At 44.5% G+C, this 18,048-nt stretch overlaps 1 protein-coding gene across 1 annotated transcript; it reads left to right on the forward strand.

The window, feature by feature from the left end:
- The first annotated feature begins 1,181 nt into the window (after positions 1–1,181).
- Positions 1,182–16,452, forward strand: LOC144159543 (acetylcholine receptor subunit beta-type unc-29-like). The gene is made up of 8 exons (XM_077691108.1): positions 1,182–1,307; positions 6,665–6,822; positions 7,719–7,763; positions 9,564–9,673; positions 10,740–10,872; positions 12,771–12,919; positions 14,806–15,032; positions 16,084–16,452. The coding sequence occupies exons 1-8, from the start codon at positions 1,235–1,237 to the stop codon at positions 16,404–16,406; spliced, it is 1,218 nt and encodes a 405-aa protein (XP_077547234.1). The 5' UTR covers positions 1,182–1,234; the 3' UTR covers positions 16,407–16,452.
- The last annotated feature ends 1,596 nt before the right edge of the window (positions 16,453–18,048 follow it).

An 18,048-nucleotide genomic window follows, 5' to 3' on the forward strand; every position in this document is an offset into this window, starting at 1 on the left:
ATCGTGAATGCGGCAGCAACAAAGGTTGTTTTATAAGAACTCCCCCTCCCTCTCACGATGGGCTGCTAAGACGACTCTATATCGTTTACCCTTGTTCTATATCCTTTCAGAAGGGGTAAACTGCGCTAAGGAAGATGCCACACAGAGAGGTACACAAAGACAGGCGCAGTCATGATCTCCTTGTCGTGATTAGGTCGTTTAGAGAGAGAAAGAGAACAACTTTATTTTGAGTGAATTTGGAAACTTCCATAGATGGGCATCCAAGGGAAGAGTACGGGTACAGACAAGTGCTATAGCTCTTATTTTATCTAAACTTTCTCCGAAACAATCCTATATAAATGGGCCGCTAAGAAGACTGTATACCATACGCCGACTTTCATTTACTTGTCATAATTATTTCAGAGTGAAGCTGCAAACGTTCCAGCCAATACATGGCCGCCTACGAAGGGAGTATGGCTACTAATAACGGCTTTAACTCTTGTTTTGTTGAAGCTACCCCGATACAAATTATATAACAATTTGCCGCGAAGTCGGCTGTAACATTTGAGATAGCATTACATACACAACGCAATGCCGTTATGAACCAATACCGGTTGGCTGTCTTCCATCGTCACAATAGAGGAAGGGCTCTCAATTTTTTGTGTATTACCGTTAGTGCAGTGCAAATTTTATGCATTTTTGGGGACGACCCTTTTTGTGTCGCTTTGGAAGGGGAATTTAGTGTTTATTCTGAAATAAAGGCGTGTGTGTTACGATGTATTAAAAAATAGCTGCACCGGGGGGGGGGGGGGGGGTCGGGCGGCGGAGGGGGAGTTGTCGAGAAAAAACGTCCACATGGAATGTGAGTATTTAACGGTGACTCCATGCCCCATCAAGCTAGACTGAACTGGCGCTGAAACTTTGGTGTTCGCACACATTTACTAGAATGTCACCTAACCAATTCATGTATGTTAGTTCATCTGGGCTTGTGCACTGCACATTTTGCATGCTGGGCCAAGGCAAGGTTCTTACTCCAAGGGCTACGGATGAAAAACGATCGCACGCGAACAGTTTTTCGGACACTCTACGTGACGCCATGGGTAATACAGTACGGCCAACCGAGGAGGAATGGCGACGGAAACCGAATCCGCCATGACAGCATGACGCCCCCTTCTCGAGCACACGTGGTTTGCAGGCTACGCTCTGCTTTTGCTGTGGTTGCGGGCTTGTCGACTTCGCGGGAGCAAAGACATCAATGGGAGCACGATTTTTATCTCTAGCGGCCCTGTGTTTCACCATAGGGCGCATTACAGTCGCTGAAACTGAGGGTAAGTTGCTGCGTTCAAGGCGCACGTAGCTTTACGTCTCATTCAGCACCGTCCGGCTGGAACTGATAGGTAATTTATAGCTCTATTCTAACTCTAAACCTCAACTGGATGAGCACAGAACAGGATTCACCACACTGTGCATTTGCTCAGTATCGCTGTTGTGTAGTTACGAGTTTCTTACATGCACAGAAATTTTAGCCCGCTGACAGTAGTGCAAGTTGGCATCGATTCAGACCGCCTTTTATTTCAACATCATTAAGTTATAGCCGTTTCCAAAAAGCAGAACCACAAAGTTAAAATTGTTTATGTCTGGGACAACGCTGGCCTGTACGCATGTGCCCATTACAGTATCCTGTACTACTAATGATGGGAGTTTGTGGCTTCAAGAAAAGCACGTAGGAATCTTGCTGGCATTATGTAAGGGCCCAATTCTGTATTTGTGGCCCGCCACTCCACTCAAGCCTTATGATAATTTAAACAGTACTAATCCTACGTCACAGATGAGCGTCAAGCCTTTCGAACGAAGGGAAAAGGTTTGGGCGTGTTGGTTCATAGTCACACCGCGCTTGTCCTGTCCACGCCTCGTCCTGTGTTTTTAAATATCCCTTGTTTTCGGTGTGACTTTCGGATGAAGTTTCTAAGCAGCATTTTCGTGCGCAGTACTGGTTGCATCTTGTTGTGCTGTACAATTATTTTGTTTCAGAATTCTTACTCACGAGGTTAAATTAGCGCGCATTTGCAGTAATATGCGTGTATGGTGTTGGATGCCAATAAATAAACTGCTTGTTCCCTAATTTTTGTGTATCTCCAGTACTGCGGGCATCTGTTTCTACGTGTAGCTAAAAATCTCAATTTAAAGACATTGCATTCTCAAATTAACTCGTATGTGTGCCGCTCGTAACCACAGAGTGATGGAGACCAGGCTTATGTTATAATCTTGTCAATGACGCAAAAGAGACGAAGACGATAAAATGGAACTAAACAAGCATCCCTTGTTTTGTTTTGTTCACTTTTTTATCCCCATAGTTTGTGCGTCTTTGCCAAGATGTCACTGTACCAACTTGCCCAGTTTAGCACCCTTTTACACCACACTAACGTTACGGACATAACGTTAAGTATTCATGTGAGTTTATAAAAAAAAGTCATTTGTTGACTTTCGTTTCATAAAACATTCACACCTGCGCCATATCTGCGAAACATTGGCGCGATATCTCTGGTTACAAATGTCTAATATTACTGCAATCAGTATAGAAGCAAGCTGAAATCGATTGTTGCTTCCGCAGGCCTGAGTTCCTTAAAAGCTTCACGTTGGCTTCGACTTACTGTACAGCTTCAAACCTCGGGCAGTGTTTTCCTTTTGTACGATGCCCAGTTCTATTAATTTGAAGTTTTTCTGGGAAAAGTATGAAATACTACAAACATCATGCATAAAAGCGTTAAATATTTAATCACGAAGGTGAAATGAGGTAATTGTCAAACGAGTTAGACACAATAAGCTTTTTGGCTCTCCTTGACCGAGTAGCCTGTGCTCTTTTAACCAACACAATTTTGATGTAAGAGATTAAGCTCTTAAATCTGGCTGCTTTGTACGGGTAAACGCGCGTCATATATTGTCACACTATAAAAAACGAAGCAAAATCATCGTTAAAATAAACAATTATTGGACCTAACTTCTGCTCCGCACTGAACAAAGCTATGCAAGCAGCGACAAGATTGCAGATAACAAAGCGACACGCACAGTGGAGAGTTGTCGCGGCGTTTCCACTGCACGCATTTATCTACAGTTCTTTCGTTACTAGAAACAGATTTAGATAAAAAAAAACTTTCGAATAAACAAAAGAGTTCGGGATAGTGACACCAACGCAGCATATTTTCCCCATCAGAAGAGGACTTCTAGTGCGGCATGCAGAAAGAAGAGCGCGATTGGCTTAAAACACAAGATGAGGTGGCCGGACGTAGCCAGGCGCTGTTAAAAAATGTAAGTAAATGAATCAAAAGGCATGGATCGCGGCAACATTATTTTAATTTTTAGAAGAGCTTTACCGTCTTAGTCTTGTCAAACATGGCGAAGACAAAACGTCAGGCAATCTTCTCGCAGCTTCAGGAAATACCGCAATGACCTCCCACTGCGTTGCCTTGTGTTCGCTGCTACCATAGTCGACAAAATGTTTCCGTAGGACAATATTATATTTCATGTCAACTTCATGCTTCTCAGAAGGTAGTTTATTAAAAAAAACATGCCCTGGCATAACCGGAAATACCAACCATTACATATGCGAATAGACATTTACGAGTACATCGCAGCAGATGACATCACCATGTCGGCAAGGAAAATGTTACACGAGCAATAGTACTTTTAACGCTTCAATCATGAAGAAAAAGATCGAACCTTAATTCTGAAAAGATCAGAAAATGATGTACGCGCACTAAATTTAACTTTGTCAGCTAAATAGGCATGTACATGCACTAAATATAACTTCGTCGGGTTAATAGGCTGCGTTTACATTGGCTTCAATATTTTGCGCAAAATTAGCAGAAAAGTGTTACCGTTTGAAACAGCCACAGCTGTAAGCATATTCGCACTTACTCTTCGGTCAACAGTTGTAACATCACGAGTCTCTGGCGCTCAGCGCAAAATTAAAATCACGCGCTAGTTTATATTGTTATTAGCATTCTCAGGCACTTCTCTGAGTTAATGTGAGAAAAGAGAAAATGGCCCATTGATAAAAAAAAGCCCGTGTTGGAGTGGTCCGCTCCTAAATTACAGTTGCCTGCGGCGCGGCCCATAGTAACTGGCTTCACATAGAAACACAAAGCGCAGTACGCCCATTGTCTGCAACACGTTTCATACCGCATTCGTGGAGGAATGCTAATGACATCACCTGGACAGTCGTTTCGATTATGTTTTTAATTGGTCACAGTGGAAGTACCCATTCTCTCCCGCTCCCCGTAGCACAACTGGGTTATAAATACAATGTGAGACTTTCATGAAGAGTTGCTTTTGTATGAGTTCGAAAATACCAAACTATGCACATAAATGTGAGACTTTCATGAAGAGTTGCTTTTGTATGAGTTCGAAAATACCAAACTATGCACATAAATAGTAAGGCTTCGCACCGTATTTTTCGTATTAAAAAATGGCCACGCATCTGCTCCTTTCGTTGCAAATGTCGACGAAAGACGATAGTAGACAGGCGCCCCTGCCAAGTAAATGCCTCCCTTCTCTTTCCGTTCACCTCATGCTGTTCCTCTTCCGTATCGTTCCTCCCAAGCGCTAGAGGTTTCTCAAGTCAATTTAAATTTACCGCGTTTTACCGCTCCAAGTCGGGTGCCTCGGTGCCAGCGCTGCCGTACGGTGGAGACGGAAATGAATCGAGGCATACTACTACGTTAATAGAACCATGTTTCCCCTACTCCACGAGAATTCTAAGCAGAACGAAGGACCTGTATAGTTGGAACCTTTCGTTAATGTTTTCGTTTGAAATCTTAAATGCCGTCAAGAGCTATAGTAGCGCGGCAACAGCAGGCGCCGGTTTTCTGCAGTTGATGTAGCATTTCATTTGCTATCGCCAAAACCGAGTATTCGTAAATTTTTGAATAAAGAAACACTGCAAATATCACTTATGTATTGATTTTCTGCCTTATATTGGCGTAATGTCTTGTTCTTGTTCAACAACGTTGACAATTATGAACACTGACACCGGACTTAGACGTTTAGATTTGGCTGTGGATATACAAGAGCAGTGCGCAGCTTCTGTTGTACTTTGGCCGGATTTCTGAATCGAGTGAGAGGCAGACAGACCAAAATTTCTGCGTTTAAGTGGCCCAAGAAAGACTATCGTCTTTAAAAGTCAGACTGAGGGGAAAACATTTCGACAACACCTGAGCACTTCTAATGCATGATGCAGTGACAGCGAAGGCCTTAGTGTTGATATGTTGACCTGATATCCCCGTATTGTGGGCTCCGTCATGTTGTATTTGGTATTACGGGGTAGCGTGTCTCATTCGCCTTGTGCATCGCACTGCTTGTGCGCCGTGTGTGGGGCAGCGCCGTACGGTAGCATTTGTTTCACTGCTGCTGTCGAGGTCCTGGTTCTCCCTCTTCGCCGTCTCTGCTGTTCCGCTCTCGGTTTTCCTCGTGGTGGGCAATTTCACGGCCGATGGCTCTGAATTGATCGCTGGTACGTTTGGCTCTATTAGCCGCGTTGCGCGCTCCCGTTCTTGTTCAGCGCCCCTCTTCCGTAGGCGGTGAAGCTGCTCAGCTGCTGTTGATGCCGACGGTTGAGCGTGCATGGTCGTATACACCACACAGATGAAATTAAGAGAAAACGTGTCCCGTGGAAAGCATATAACTTATTTTGTGTACAGTAGTGAGGTGGGGCCTGCACTGACGCCGCCTTCTTCATATCGGCTTGTACGGTGCGTGTCCAGTGGTACGACTGTGCTGTCTTGTTATCACCAACATCTGTTTCCCTAAGCGTCTTTTTCCTCTCTTCATTACTACAGCCGAGTGGTTTGGTCAGCCAGTCTTGTCACAGCAACGGGCGGAAATTGCCGCTCCTGTAATTACAGTCTGAAGGTACTCCTGTAGACCGCAGTACATTTCGCTAAGACAAGGTTTTAAGTGGAAGCCCGCAACCCATTTATAATTTATTACGTGTGCACCTTTAGGCATCTACAATCCCGGACCTGTGATGATACAAGGGTCCCATGTTTGCCTCGCATTTCGGGACCCTATTTGAAATCCCATCCAGAACCAAATTTAGCGCATTTTATTTTCAGAGCAATTGGTGACGTTATTTATTAGTGCTTCTCTGACAAATTTGACATCATACCCAGCGTTCATTGACCTTTTTTTCTTTCTTTGAGCCGTCAGCCATTTCGTGTGCTAGAAATGCCAGGTTTTCCACATATTGTTAACTAATCCTTTCGCTTCAAGACGGAATCCACCAGTTGACCTTGGCTGTGGAATCAATTATATACACAATAGATGTCCACAAGATGGAGATAAAAATATTTGCGTCTATTAATCAAATAAAGTTTGATTTTGATTGATTGCAGGGTTTAACGCGCGGATACAACGCAGGAGATGAGGCGCGCCGTACTGGAGGGCTACGGAGTAATTTTGACCACCTGGTGATCTTGAACATGCGCCGAAATCTCGCAAACACGGGCGTCCTTGCGTTTTGCCTCCATCACAAAAGCGGCCACAGCGGCCGGGAATCGTACCAGCGACTTCGTGCTCAGCAGCACAACGCCTTAGCCATTGAACCACCGCGGCGGGTGAATCAAATAAAGTACGTAAAGCAATTCTGGGTCGCATAATATTTTTCTTTTCTACTTTTTTTAACTTACAGTACCCGACTCCGATGGCAAATATGTATCCCGTCTAGAGGTCCTCAAGAGGCGGCTGTTTCAAGACAGCGGGTACGACGCAACTGCCAGGCCTATGAACAACACCTCGGAGCCAACTGCTGTCCATATTGCAATCATTTTCCCGGACATCACACACGTTGTAAGCTGTAATCTCCGTCTTGATGGCTTTGTTTATGAAGGAAAAAAACTGGCTGTGGTTTATCGCTCCTATACTTAGTTATCACCACCGAAAGTAAAGACTATTCACGCAGTGTTTTGTGAAAGTTTGCCTTTGCTCCAGATTTCGCAGCATGTTTAGCTATATCTACTCGATGATTGCATTCATCATTTGGATTGCCTTGAAGGGCGCGCACAGACAGCCAGCCGGCGCTGAACGATCAAGCGCCGGCGAACCAGCCATTTCACCCTCGTCTAGCCATGGGGTACCGCGAGGCTTCGAGTGAGAGAAACGATAAAAAAGAAGAAAGCACCTTGCGCGCCGGCTGCTGAAGGTCACTTGCGACGCTATTCATGATCTCCAGACGTGTACCGTACTGTACATTTCGCTTAAAAAAACGATGTCTGCATGGCAATTTGAACAGCTGGAATTCGCCAATAATATCAGTTTTATAAAATAACTGGAGCCAAGAACTCGGCTTCATCCTAATAACGTTCAGTTAGGTGGCCCAATTACTAATGCGAACTCCAGTTTTATTCGAAAAGAAAAATATCTAATGCACAAACTGAACGGTACTCTAAAAACAACTGTAACACTTGGTAACCCTTACTCATTCTTGTTCTAGGACAAACTGCTAAGTAAGAGACCTTTATTTCTACCTTTTGTATTGCCTTCTTCCAATCAACAACGTCAATTTTCGGGTGTTTCTTGATTATAGCTTTCACATTTGGTTCCACGTTTAAAAAAAGGTGCTATCATCATTTATTGCGAAACCGGTACACGGTAAGCGCTTGTCAACAAATCGGCATTGAAGTAACTGTGTCCGTCTCAGCACGTGCCAGCGTATTCAGCATGCAATAAATTTGTATTTTTTTCAGGCTCTTGAAGACGGCTGGTTTACTCTCAAGCTTTGGTTTTGCTCGGTGAGTTGACCCTATTCGTACGGTCAAGCGAACACTTTCACCTTACTCTTGCGCACGGTGTCGATTCACGTAAGTTGTAGAGCGTACACGCACTCATGCACGCACACACGCTTACACGAACAAGGCCACCTACCTACTGACCCCCATGGCATCCCCACGTACACACATACACACAGACGGACCGAGGGACGAATTGATGGCAATTGGGTGGGCTCCCTTATTTCGCCCGCAAATAGTCATTTCTCTGCTCTCCCGTTTCTGCGGGAAGAATGTTGACAACATACCTTCGTGGACTCTGTCTGAAAGGTGCTCATTCCACACGATGGTAAATATTCCCGTGAACTACCCAATAATATACTATTTTTCTTGCTGGGTAATGTTGTCGATATGTATCTTACGCTGCGTGCATTGCACACCCCATCTACAGCCACGGACTTTTACATGTATATTAAAAAAATAATAAAACAGTTTTTCGAACCCCTGGGCATCACGATCGGGTGCTATTATAGGGGGATGGGGCTGTTGGCGTCTCCTGTCGTCGTCGTCATCGCAATCGTCCTTCGTCTCATGTAGTCACGGTACTAAAACACCGAGAAACTCATTTACGCCCCGCGCTGGAACGTAACGCGTAGTAAAAAAACACTGGGACACTCGGTTACGCCTCGCGCTGGAGCGCTTCGTAAAGCGTACTAATAAAATTAAAGCCGTTCCACTCAATGTGAAAGCTGTCGGCAGTGCAGAGCAGTGATTCTCCTTAATGGGCGAATCACCTTCTGCCTTCGCAGTGCTCGCGCGCCCCTTGCCTGAAACTGCGCCAGCGGGAGTTCTGTTTTTGGTATGCTGGAGATGTTCTGCGCCATTTCAAACGCGTAATTTTTTGTTGCGCGGCTGGAGCCTTTCTGCGTCACTTCAAACCCGCCATTTTTTTCTTGCGCGGCTGCAGCCTTTCTGCGTCATATCTAACGCGCCATTTCTTCTTGCGCGGCCGATTTTTTCGCTTGCTAATGGTAAAAATCAACCAAACGAGCGTTCCTAACTAAATTAACTCGGGGGCTGCCGGTTATATAGACAGATTTTGCCAGAAATGTACCTGAAGTTTTTTTGCGCTAAACAACGGGGAAATGTAGGACGACTGCCAGTGGTTCACGAGGTTCGAACGGTCACGACTATTTAAACCGCGTGGTTTTCGAAGCCTCAGCGTGAGCACTGACGATGGTACATCAGGCTCTACTTGGGTCCGTTATCTCACTGCGCCTCCTGATTCCGGCAGTCGCGTCGACCGTTAGCGAGGTAAGACGACAAGGCGAGCACATAAAGTACTCTGCGCTTAAAAAAACACCGGGACACTCGTTTACGCCTCGCGCATATAGCTTCGTGCTTCAAAAGCAAGAGACTTTTACAGCAAAGCTGTATACGTCTACCCCTCAACAGTTTCATCTCCGTTGACAAAAACGCCAAGGCGCCAAGAATGCACTTATACAGTGCATGCGTCGCCCCTCACCAGGTTTCACGGTAGCGGAGATGGCCCGGGATGTTTTTTCTATCCTACTAAAGACTTATCTTACACACCAAGTTCATAGGGTTGTGTTCATCAATCAAGGATAACATTTTTTTTCATATAGAGTAATGGGAAATGTTCTGGATATTCTTCAGATTTGCGCGACTGAAGACATTTTTGAGAGTGGAGAAATGATCATGTCGCAGTGACACGCCATCATTGATTACTCTTCGCATTTTCCCATCATACTCTGCCTCTTCATGACTTGGCTCAGTAACTAAAGTTTCGTCCCGCTTTTTCAGAACTGGTATGACAATCGACTCACCTGGAATGCGGAAGACTATAACCGTACTTTTCACATTACCGCGAAACTGACAGAGGTGTGGTGGCCAAAGTTGGACGTCGTCAATGCGTAGGTCAAAAAAAAATTTTATCTCTTCACTTAATGGGGTAACTCATGTTGGCTGAGTAATACGGGGCCACCCCTCCGTGGTGGAAATGTTTGGGTAAATATGACCACCTTCCCTTTGTCAGTTTCCAGTTCGCACTACAAAATATCGCCGTTTTTCTTTTTTTCGAAAATATTCAAGTTCTTGGCGTAGTGCAAAATCTCGCAAGGTATGTAGTTCACAAAATAACTTTAGGTTTGAGGGTAGCAAAACAGAAAGTATAATCAAGTATAATTTGTATAAAAATTGAAAAGACCGAATATTCCAGAAGTATTTAGGTAAGAAGGCCCGGCATCCTTTTTTTGAGCCGAGGGAGGCTTCCTATTCGTACGTCGTACTGCTCAACGCGTTCAAACGTATGAACGCAGGTATCTTGAAACGTGTGTGAAGAATCCCAGGATACACCACATAGATGTTATACCTATTTAACGGAGGGGTAGTTAAATCATAAATACAAAACTTCCCGACAAGCTAACTGTCGCCTCCCACTCCCTCCCACCGACCCGTGAAGCTGAATTACATTGTTTGAGTGCTAGTAAGGGCAATCCCAAGTTCGTAGCCAGCGGTAAACATGTTCACAAGCAAGTTTGGGAACGAAAAAAGTATCACCGGCTAAATTTGTAACCTTATCAGGTGTGTGTGGCTTATATTTTGCTATAGCACTTAGCCCACAGCGATAGAAACCAGTTAGGAGTTAGTCTCCATAGTTGCAGACCTCGTGTTCCGTTCAAACGCATCAGCTAGTTCTTTTAAGCTGTGCGCTCACAGGCCTTTTATGATGTATAAAATAAGCAAAATATCCGTGCTCACAATGTGATTTGTACGTAAGGGAGCTTCAAGTTCTCTAGATATCCTGGAGATCATAGTCCGTGACCGGCCTTCGCTGCCCGTCCTTCCAGTTATTGGAATACGGCGCTCAGATGCAGTAACTTTGGCACAAGAAGTGTAGATCCTTATTACAGCAGTAATTTAGCCAAGCTTTGCTGAATTTATCTTCACCGAAATTACTGTGATCCATTTGGCCTGCAGACGAGGAGAAGATCTCAACTACATGGAAGATACTGTGGTGCTTCATCCCGATGGCCACATCTGGGTGTGCCCAGCATTCAGCGTGAAAGCTGCGTGCGCTGTTGACTTGAGTCTTTTCCCCAACGATGAACAGGTAAAACTGCAAGCCATTTATCTAACAGAGCAGCTATGTTTTGGAAGGTCTTGAAATCGCGATGAAGAGAAGCCGCCAGGTTTCCAAGGGGAAGAAATTTAATTACGTCAATGAATTCCCGTAGACAGTCCGTTCATGCACATCCCTTCCAGTGATTATCAAATGTAGGGCTGAAGTTTGTGGTTTGAATTTTGATTGTTTCAGTAATACATATTTTGTTATCCCATGCTTACCAGTTTTGTAGTATATAGGGTATTGCTATACGTTCATGTTTCATAATAAGTTATTGGAACAAAGATTTGTGAATTTTACAAAATATTTGCCTTACTGGCTTGCAGGCAGGCAGCTTTCGGAAAAAGATAATTCCGGTGAATGAACAACGACGTGTTCAAATTACTTTTGAAGGCACCTGTACATATAGCTCATGTAGTGAGAGGAACTTAATCTGGACTAAGGTTACATGCTAACACGTGCTACACGTGATACTTCCAAAAGTAGGCTGAAAAAGCGTGTACAAAAGTGGCCTATCCCCTGTGAAATATGACCAAACCACCATCCGCAACTTTAGTACAAAAGTGATTCCTGTCTTGCAAAAACACGTACAGATTTTTGACAGCGTTAGCAAATTGGTTATGCCAGTTTTATGATAAAAATATAAATTAAGCAAGTTGGCCGAGGCAGCAGCAGATGCTTAGTAAACGGCAGTCACTGTGGACAATTTATTTTTCCGCGACATCATTCAAGACTGAAGAAAACATTTCAGTCTTAGTTGTGGCCGCGGTTATAATCATGTGAAATTTGTTTACGTGTATAGCGGAAACCCAGACCAGGCGCACTGTGTGGATGCCTCACTCAATGCAGCAATTATGCCATGGTAGTTTGTAATGTAATTAGACGCCATTTGACAGCCTCCGTCGTAGTTTTAGCGGTAGTATGCATACAGTTCACTGTTGTGTTCTGCCGGACATTATATTAAATACAATCAACCAACCAATTAGCCAGGTATTGGGGCAGCTTAAATACCGAAATATAGTTTGTGACGTGATGAAAGGGAAATTGGCATGTTCGAACGAAATTCGCTATTGCTGCTAGAAAGGGCAGGCGAATTTGTAGAAAGCTTTATGAACAATGGTTTACGTAATCTGGACTGCTGGCGCACGCAAGGAAGTCCGCGAGGTCCTTTCAGAGGACCACGGAGTACACCGCAAGAATATCATCTCCTACCCTTATCGTTTTATCTTTTGTCTAAACTTGCTGGCAGTGTGCGGGAAGAAATACTTTGCCACACAGCATGCATGTACAGTCATGAGCAAATGAAATTCGAACACGAGAATATAAACCAGAACGCGAAAAATTGAAAAATACCGTTCGTGGAGTTGAATAATAGCGTGCTGTTGGTTGGAAAGCCGCATTACCCTACTTTGTTCCCGTAATTAAGCCACGCGTCGATTCAACCTGTAGGTAAGGAAATAAAGCTATTTGCGTGTTCAGGGGCACATTTTCGTGATCGCCTTTCAGTTGGCCATAACTGCGCGTTTGAATTCTTCGTATGGGCCCCTGGGTGTATTCTAGAGTTGACGTTTTGCACAACAGTCGTGCTGTGCGAAAAAGCTAGATACACGAATCGGTTGGCATACAATAAGTGCGCGGGTGACTTTTGCTAATTGAGCGAATTGTTCTATGGAATATAAAGGATACACCACGCATGAGGCCCAATAAAAAAACCGCCTTTTTATGTTTACGGAGGTTTCGGTCTGACGAACGAGTAAAAGGAAATTATTCAACATGAAAACGAGCATTGTGTGTGTGATAAAGGTTAGAAGGCATGTCATCTTAAGGACTATGGAGGCCAGTGTGTACAAACAGCAGAATGCAACCATAATTTTGTTGACTCGTAGGTGTGCAGCATACGAATCGCGTCGACCAGCTACAACGCCGACGAGGTGAATCCGGTCGAAGGCAACGCATGGGGAAAGCACCAAAGTGACGCGAGTACCGAGTGGAACATCACAAAAGCCTTGTTTTCAAACCACACGTCTCTAAACAGGTATGTTTGATAATGCTGATGCAACAAGTATTGATTAGGGTGGCATTAAACGATGACAGAGAGACTACCCGAAAGTAATCTCACGCAACGGGATCAACTGGTATTGGCATCAACTGGTAATGCGGATGAGCGATTTTTAAGTGCGAATGCACTTCTTAAGCGAGCCTGAATCGTCCGCCGCCGTCGTCCGCATAGCAACAGCTGCGGGTGCGCGCGCTCCTCGTCTTCCCTAGCAACGGGGGGAGATGGGCGCGCGCTGCCTGGCCGCGTCCCCATGGCTCATTCTTGTTGTTGTTCCTGCTGACATGGCACATACCTACGTGGGGGATTGGCCAGGAATCGGGCGTGAGAAGGGCTAATGCACCGGCAATCAAACAATCGGGCGTGAGAAGGGCTAATGCACCGGCAATCAAGCAATCAAGTACAACGACAACACAAATAGGTGTATGTGAATAAATGCAAGCAATCGGGCAAGCAAATCAAATCGGGCAAGCAAATCGGGCAAGCAAATGCAAGCAAATCAAGCAATCGGGCGTGAGAAGGGCTAATGCACCGGCAATCAAGCAATCAAGTACAACGACAACACAAATAGGTGTCTGTGAATAAATGCATCTTTCTTTCTTTGTAGTTGTGTGTGTGTGTGTGTGTGATCTCTCTTTCGCGAACATTACCGAACCGCGCAAAATCAACTCGTGCATTCGCACTTTCACATTCTTCCCCTCGGGGAAATGCGGGGTATTTTTTGTTGATTCCTGGCGCTCTTCCCATCTTACAATGTACTAAAGAACAGCATGGCAGGTATAAAGCAACGTCAGAGCAGCTGCTTCCTGCGCATATAGGAATATAGGATTTTAGCATCTCAACCACGGCTATATTGCAGATCAGACCAGATGATGCTTTGAAAAGAGTCTGTACCGAAAGGTTTGATGCTATACATGTATAGTACAGAACGCTCCAGCGTAAAGCGGAAACAGTTCTATGAAACTGAGCTCTAAGAATACCACACACAGACATTAAGAATAGAATACGCATACACACTGATGCGCTCGGGTTCTGCCGAAGACCAAATTTTTGATGCATGATACCTTGCTTACTGCACGCTAACGTGATAAATGAAAAATGTTGGTCTCAGAGCATAGGCCAAGCTCTCACGTGTTCTTTTCAACAGCGGGCACGCAGTACGAGGTGCAGCCGGGTTTTAAAACCAATGGGATATCAGTATTTGAAAGCTAGCTTTTCTTCCAAACCCGTCGTGTTTGCGTTATGCCCTTGATGCAAACTCAGTAAATCCACAATTAGCATCAAAACCCCCCCCTTTGCAGTTTTGGAAGCTTCCCTGTTTTTTGATGAAAACCGCAGCATCCAGATTTGCAGGCATAAATAAGTAGGTGGCGTGTTTTTTTCTGTCGTCTCGGAATTTGCCGTAAATCAATCGCGGTAACTACGAGCTGATTTGCAGTGAAGCAAACATTTTTAGAACTGTACATTGAAACCATGGGAATGCTGTTGTGCTGCTGTGCGCAAGGACGCGGGTTCCATTTCCGGCCGTGGCGGCCACTTTTCTGATGGAGGCAAACAGCAGGAACGCCCACGTGTTCGAGATTTCGGCGCACGTTCAATGGTCAAAATTAATCCGGAAGCCCCTCCACTACGGCGCGCCTCATCGCGGGTGTAGCGTCGGCGCGTTAAATCCTACAATCTATCAAATCAATCAATGGTGATGCAGTCAGTTAATAATTATCTCATTGCGAACGCAAGTTTACGCACAGAAAGATATCGTAGTTTTTTCCAACACTAGCGCTTGTCGTAGTGTTACTGCTAGCACCATAGGTTGCTTTGAGCCTGAAGGTCTCTACTGCGTTTTTGTATTACGTGCACCATTACAGGTCGTTCGTGGACGTCTCCTTCCACTTGCGGAGGTTGGGTGGACGCCACCACTACACCGTCACCATCCCGTCAATCGCATCCGTCCTTCTGATGCTATCCCTCTACTGGGTGCCGCCGGAGTCGGACCGAAGACTGACCGTCCTATCGCTGAACATCCTGTGCATCATGCTTATATTGCACAGAACTTCGGAGCTGATGGCATCATCTGTGAAGGCACCAAACATGCGTGAGGCTGAGTTAAATTTCTGTTACCCTGCATGAGTGTAGACATCCTTGAAGGAAAACGACTCACTTGAAAAATTTCTATACTACTGAATGAGCTGACGCACTCATGTCATTTGATCAAGCAAAGGCCGGGGCCTTTCTAGAATTGGAAACAATTGGACAGTTAGTGAAAGATTGAAGTTTAGGGTTGATATTTGCTTTGAATGTCTTGTTTTCGATATCTAATTCCAGGCTTTGCAGAACTTCAGCTTCGGACTTTCAGTAAGCTGGAGATAATACTTTACCTCGGTTTTCTGGGTGCTTTATGTAGCCTAAAACGATTTTCATGATTTTCTTTTGTTGGATATTTACACATAACCAATTTAAAAAGTGGTTCGAGGGCCCATGCTTATATTAGTAAGAAAACCAAACAACAAATTAATGAACCACGCTCTGTAGAAATCTAAAAATAGGGACCAACCTCATTGTTTCTAGCTGATCACATGCGCCGAAAATGAGCTGGAAGGGTAATTTTGTAAGAAGGAAAAAAACATTCAACTCCTATAACGAGCTACATTTTATCTGTATATAGACGGCTAGCTTGAAGTATCATTTGGCTGCATTTGCTTAACAAATATGTGTTCTCTAAAGTTATAGTAGCAAGCTAATAAAAAGATTAGGGAAAGTTATACGACGGGAATATAGGGAATTTTTTAACTACAATGTACGCTCATCTTCATGTCCCAAAGGAGGCGTACCGGGTGTCCTAGGCCGAAGTGGTCTAGTTACCTTGATTTTGGCTAGAACTAATCAAGCAATCGTTTCTAAAAAGTTTAACATCGTAACTGTAACATGAGTAAAAAAATTTGCTTTTGCCCCTAACGATGTTTTGGTCAACTGACACATTGCCACTATGCCATTTCGTTATCACGCGCAAAATTAGTTGCCTGAAGCGACATTATTTAGGCAGGCGAGAACGCAAAAAGGCTCAGTGGCGCTTTTTTGCTTACAACAAAGCGTTTTAATAAAACAAGCACTGAAAATACCTTCTGCTCTTTTCTTTGAAACCCCAGTGCTGTTTCTTGGAGTGGCGGCGATCGTGCAAGTGCTCAACGCGGTGGGAAGCATCATCGTCCTGAATCTGGTTGGCTCTTCTAGCATCCGCGTCAAGCTTCCCGACGCTTTACACCGTGTGCTCACCGGCGCAGCTGGAACGTTTCTCTGCCTGAGTGACCCCGCACCGGGGTCGCCAGCGTCGAATGCAGACCACACGGATCAACTCTCAAGCTTTGACGATGTGCGCGAAACGAAAGGCCGTTGGCTACTGTTTGCGCAAGCTCTGGACAGACTGTTCTTTCTTGTATTTGGACTCATGACTTTAACTATGTTGCTGTGAAATGCCTATGTTTTGTGCTTAAAGAATAAAGGTTGCATTTACTCCACGGAAGGGAACAAGGACCCATATGAGGCACAACACTACCGGTGTTATTATAGGGCCTTAACCTATCGGGGCCGTGTTGCTATTCACGCAGCTCCACCCCGTAAGGATCAGTGTGACCACGCGGTTAAGTTTGGCTCATCATTGGACGTGCAAAAGTACACAGTCTTAGCTATGTTAATAATCGCAGGAAAACAGTCAGAACAGTAGTGTAAGTCAGCAAAAATCGATCGATGCGCCGTGATGCATTGGATAGAGTTTTTGGTGCTTTTCATGTCTGCCAACTTTTCCTAGTCTACCAGCTGGGTGTCAAATGCACATTCAGAAAACTCCAGTACATTTGAGCTCATTGCCCGAAATGGGCACGAATGATGACAGGAAAACTTGGTCCCGCTTTAGGCAGCCGCGCAGACGTCTGCTATAATGGTAATATTGGCATTGATCAGTGGTTGAGACTTGGTAAGGCCATTTCAGATTATGTCAATACTTTGCCCATGGCAGGAATTTTCGTAGTCCTTAGCAGTTTGCGCTATGATAATTCTGTTAAGCTACGTTAGGGGCTAGGGAGGGGGGAGGGAGGGGTACTCGCTCAAAGTGGTGAAAACAGCGCTACGGACGGGACACAAGAAAGAACCCCAGGTGCAGCTGTCCGGATCATCACAATTCTTTCAGAAGTGATTACTGTGAAGTTATTCAATGCATCGTGCGGAGTTTTAAGCTTTAAACGGAGATGTACTACATACCAGAGCCATGGAAACAACTCCATTAAAATATATGGCAGTAACTTTTCACAATGAAGAACGCAAAGGAAATTAAAGTTCCGAAACTATTTTTACAGTGTTCATATCCGTGTCGACCCCCTTCTCTAGGCAAGGTATCCCTTTGCTGCAGTGGTTTTACAAGGTTCCTGAGAGGTCAGAATTTTGAGCGAGAATGCTGGAGATGGAGACACTTGCTTCGATAATGTGCCAACCAGCCCAAGTTTTAACAATTTTAAGCCTGACTGCACCGTGCAGTGTCAGTTGTTACTTAGAATGAAATGTAAACTGAATTCTGTTGGTACTACTTCTACGTATATATCAATAACACTAATTAAATTTTCCCTATGATTGAAAAGGCGTGCTGCCTGACCCCTGCGTTTTTTTGTTGACGGTCAACAAAAATTACTGGTCGCACTTTAGTCTGCTTACGTGATTTGAATGCCTTGAGCGGCTAGAGAGGGAAGGGAGAGGGGTATGTTGCCATCGCATACAAGTAGAGTGAACTAGAATACTTGGGTATTCTAGTTCACTCTAATACAAGTGTGAATGCCGTGTCTACAGTGCTGTCCGACGGTATTACAAACATTCCACTATATCGACGTCCACCGACATTTTGTAACAAAATTGCCGCGCCTCCCACTACATCCCTCTAGATAGCGTAAGGAACCTAACTTAAACATAACATAACGTGACCTAACCCACACAAAGAAATCATGTAAAACACGGAAACTAACCTAAGTTATAACACTTATAGTTCAATTTAAAGATGAAAAAAAAAAAAACCAGCGGCAACAGCCGGTCTGGAAACACCGTCGTCGGGATCGATAAGTCAAGACGGA

Source organism: Haemaphysalis longicornis, unplaced genomic scaffold, assembly GCF_048455015.1.
Source record: "Haemaphysalis longicornis isolate Haplotype H1 unplaced genomic scaffold, Haemaphysalis longicornis Haplotype H1 scaffold_10, whole genome shotgun sequence".
Lineage (NCBI taxonomy): Eukaryota > Metazoa > Arthropoda > Arachnida > Ixodida > Ixodidae > Haemaphysalis > Haemaphysalis longicornis.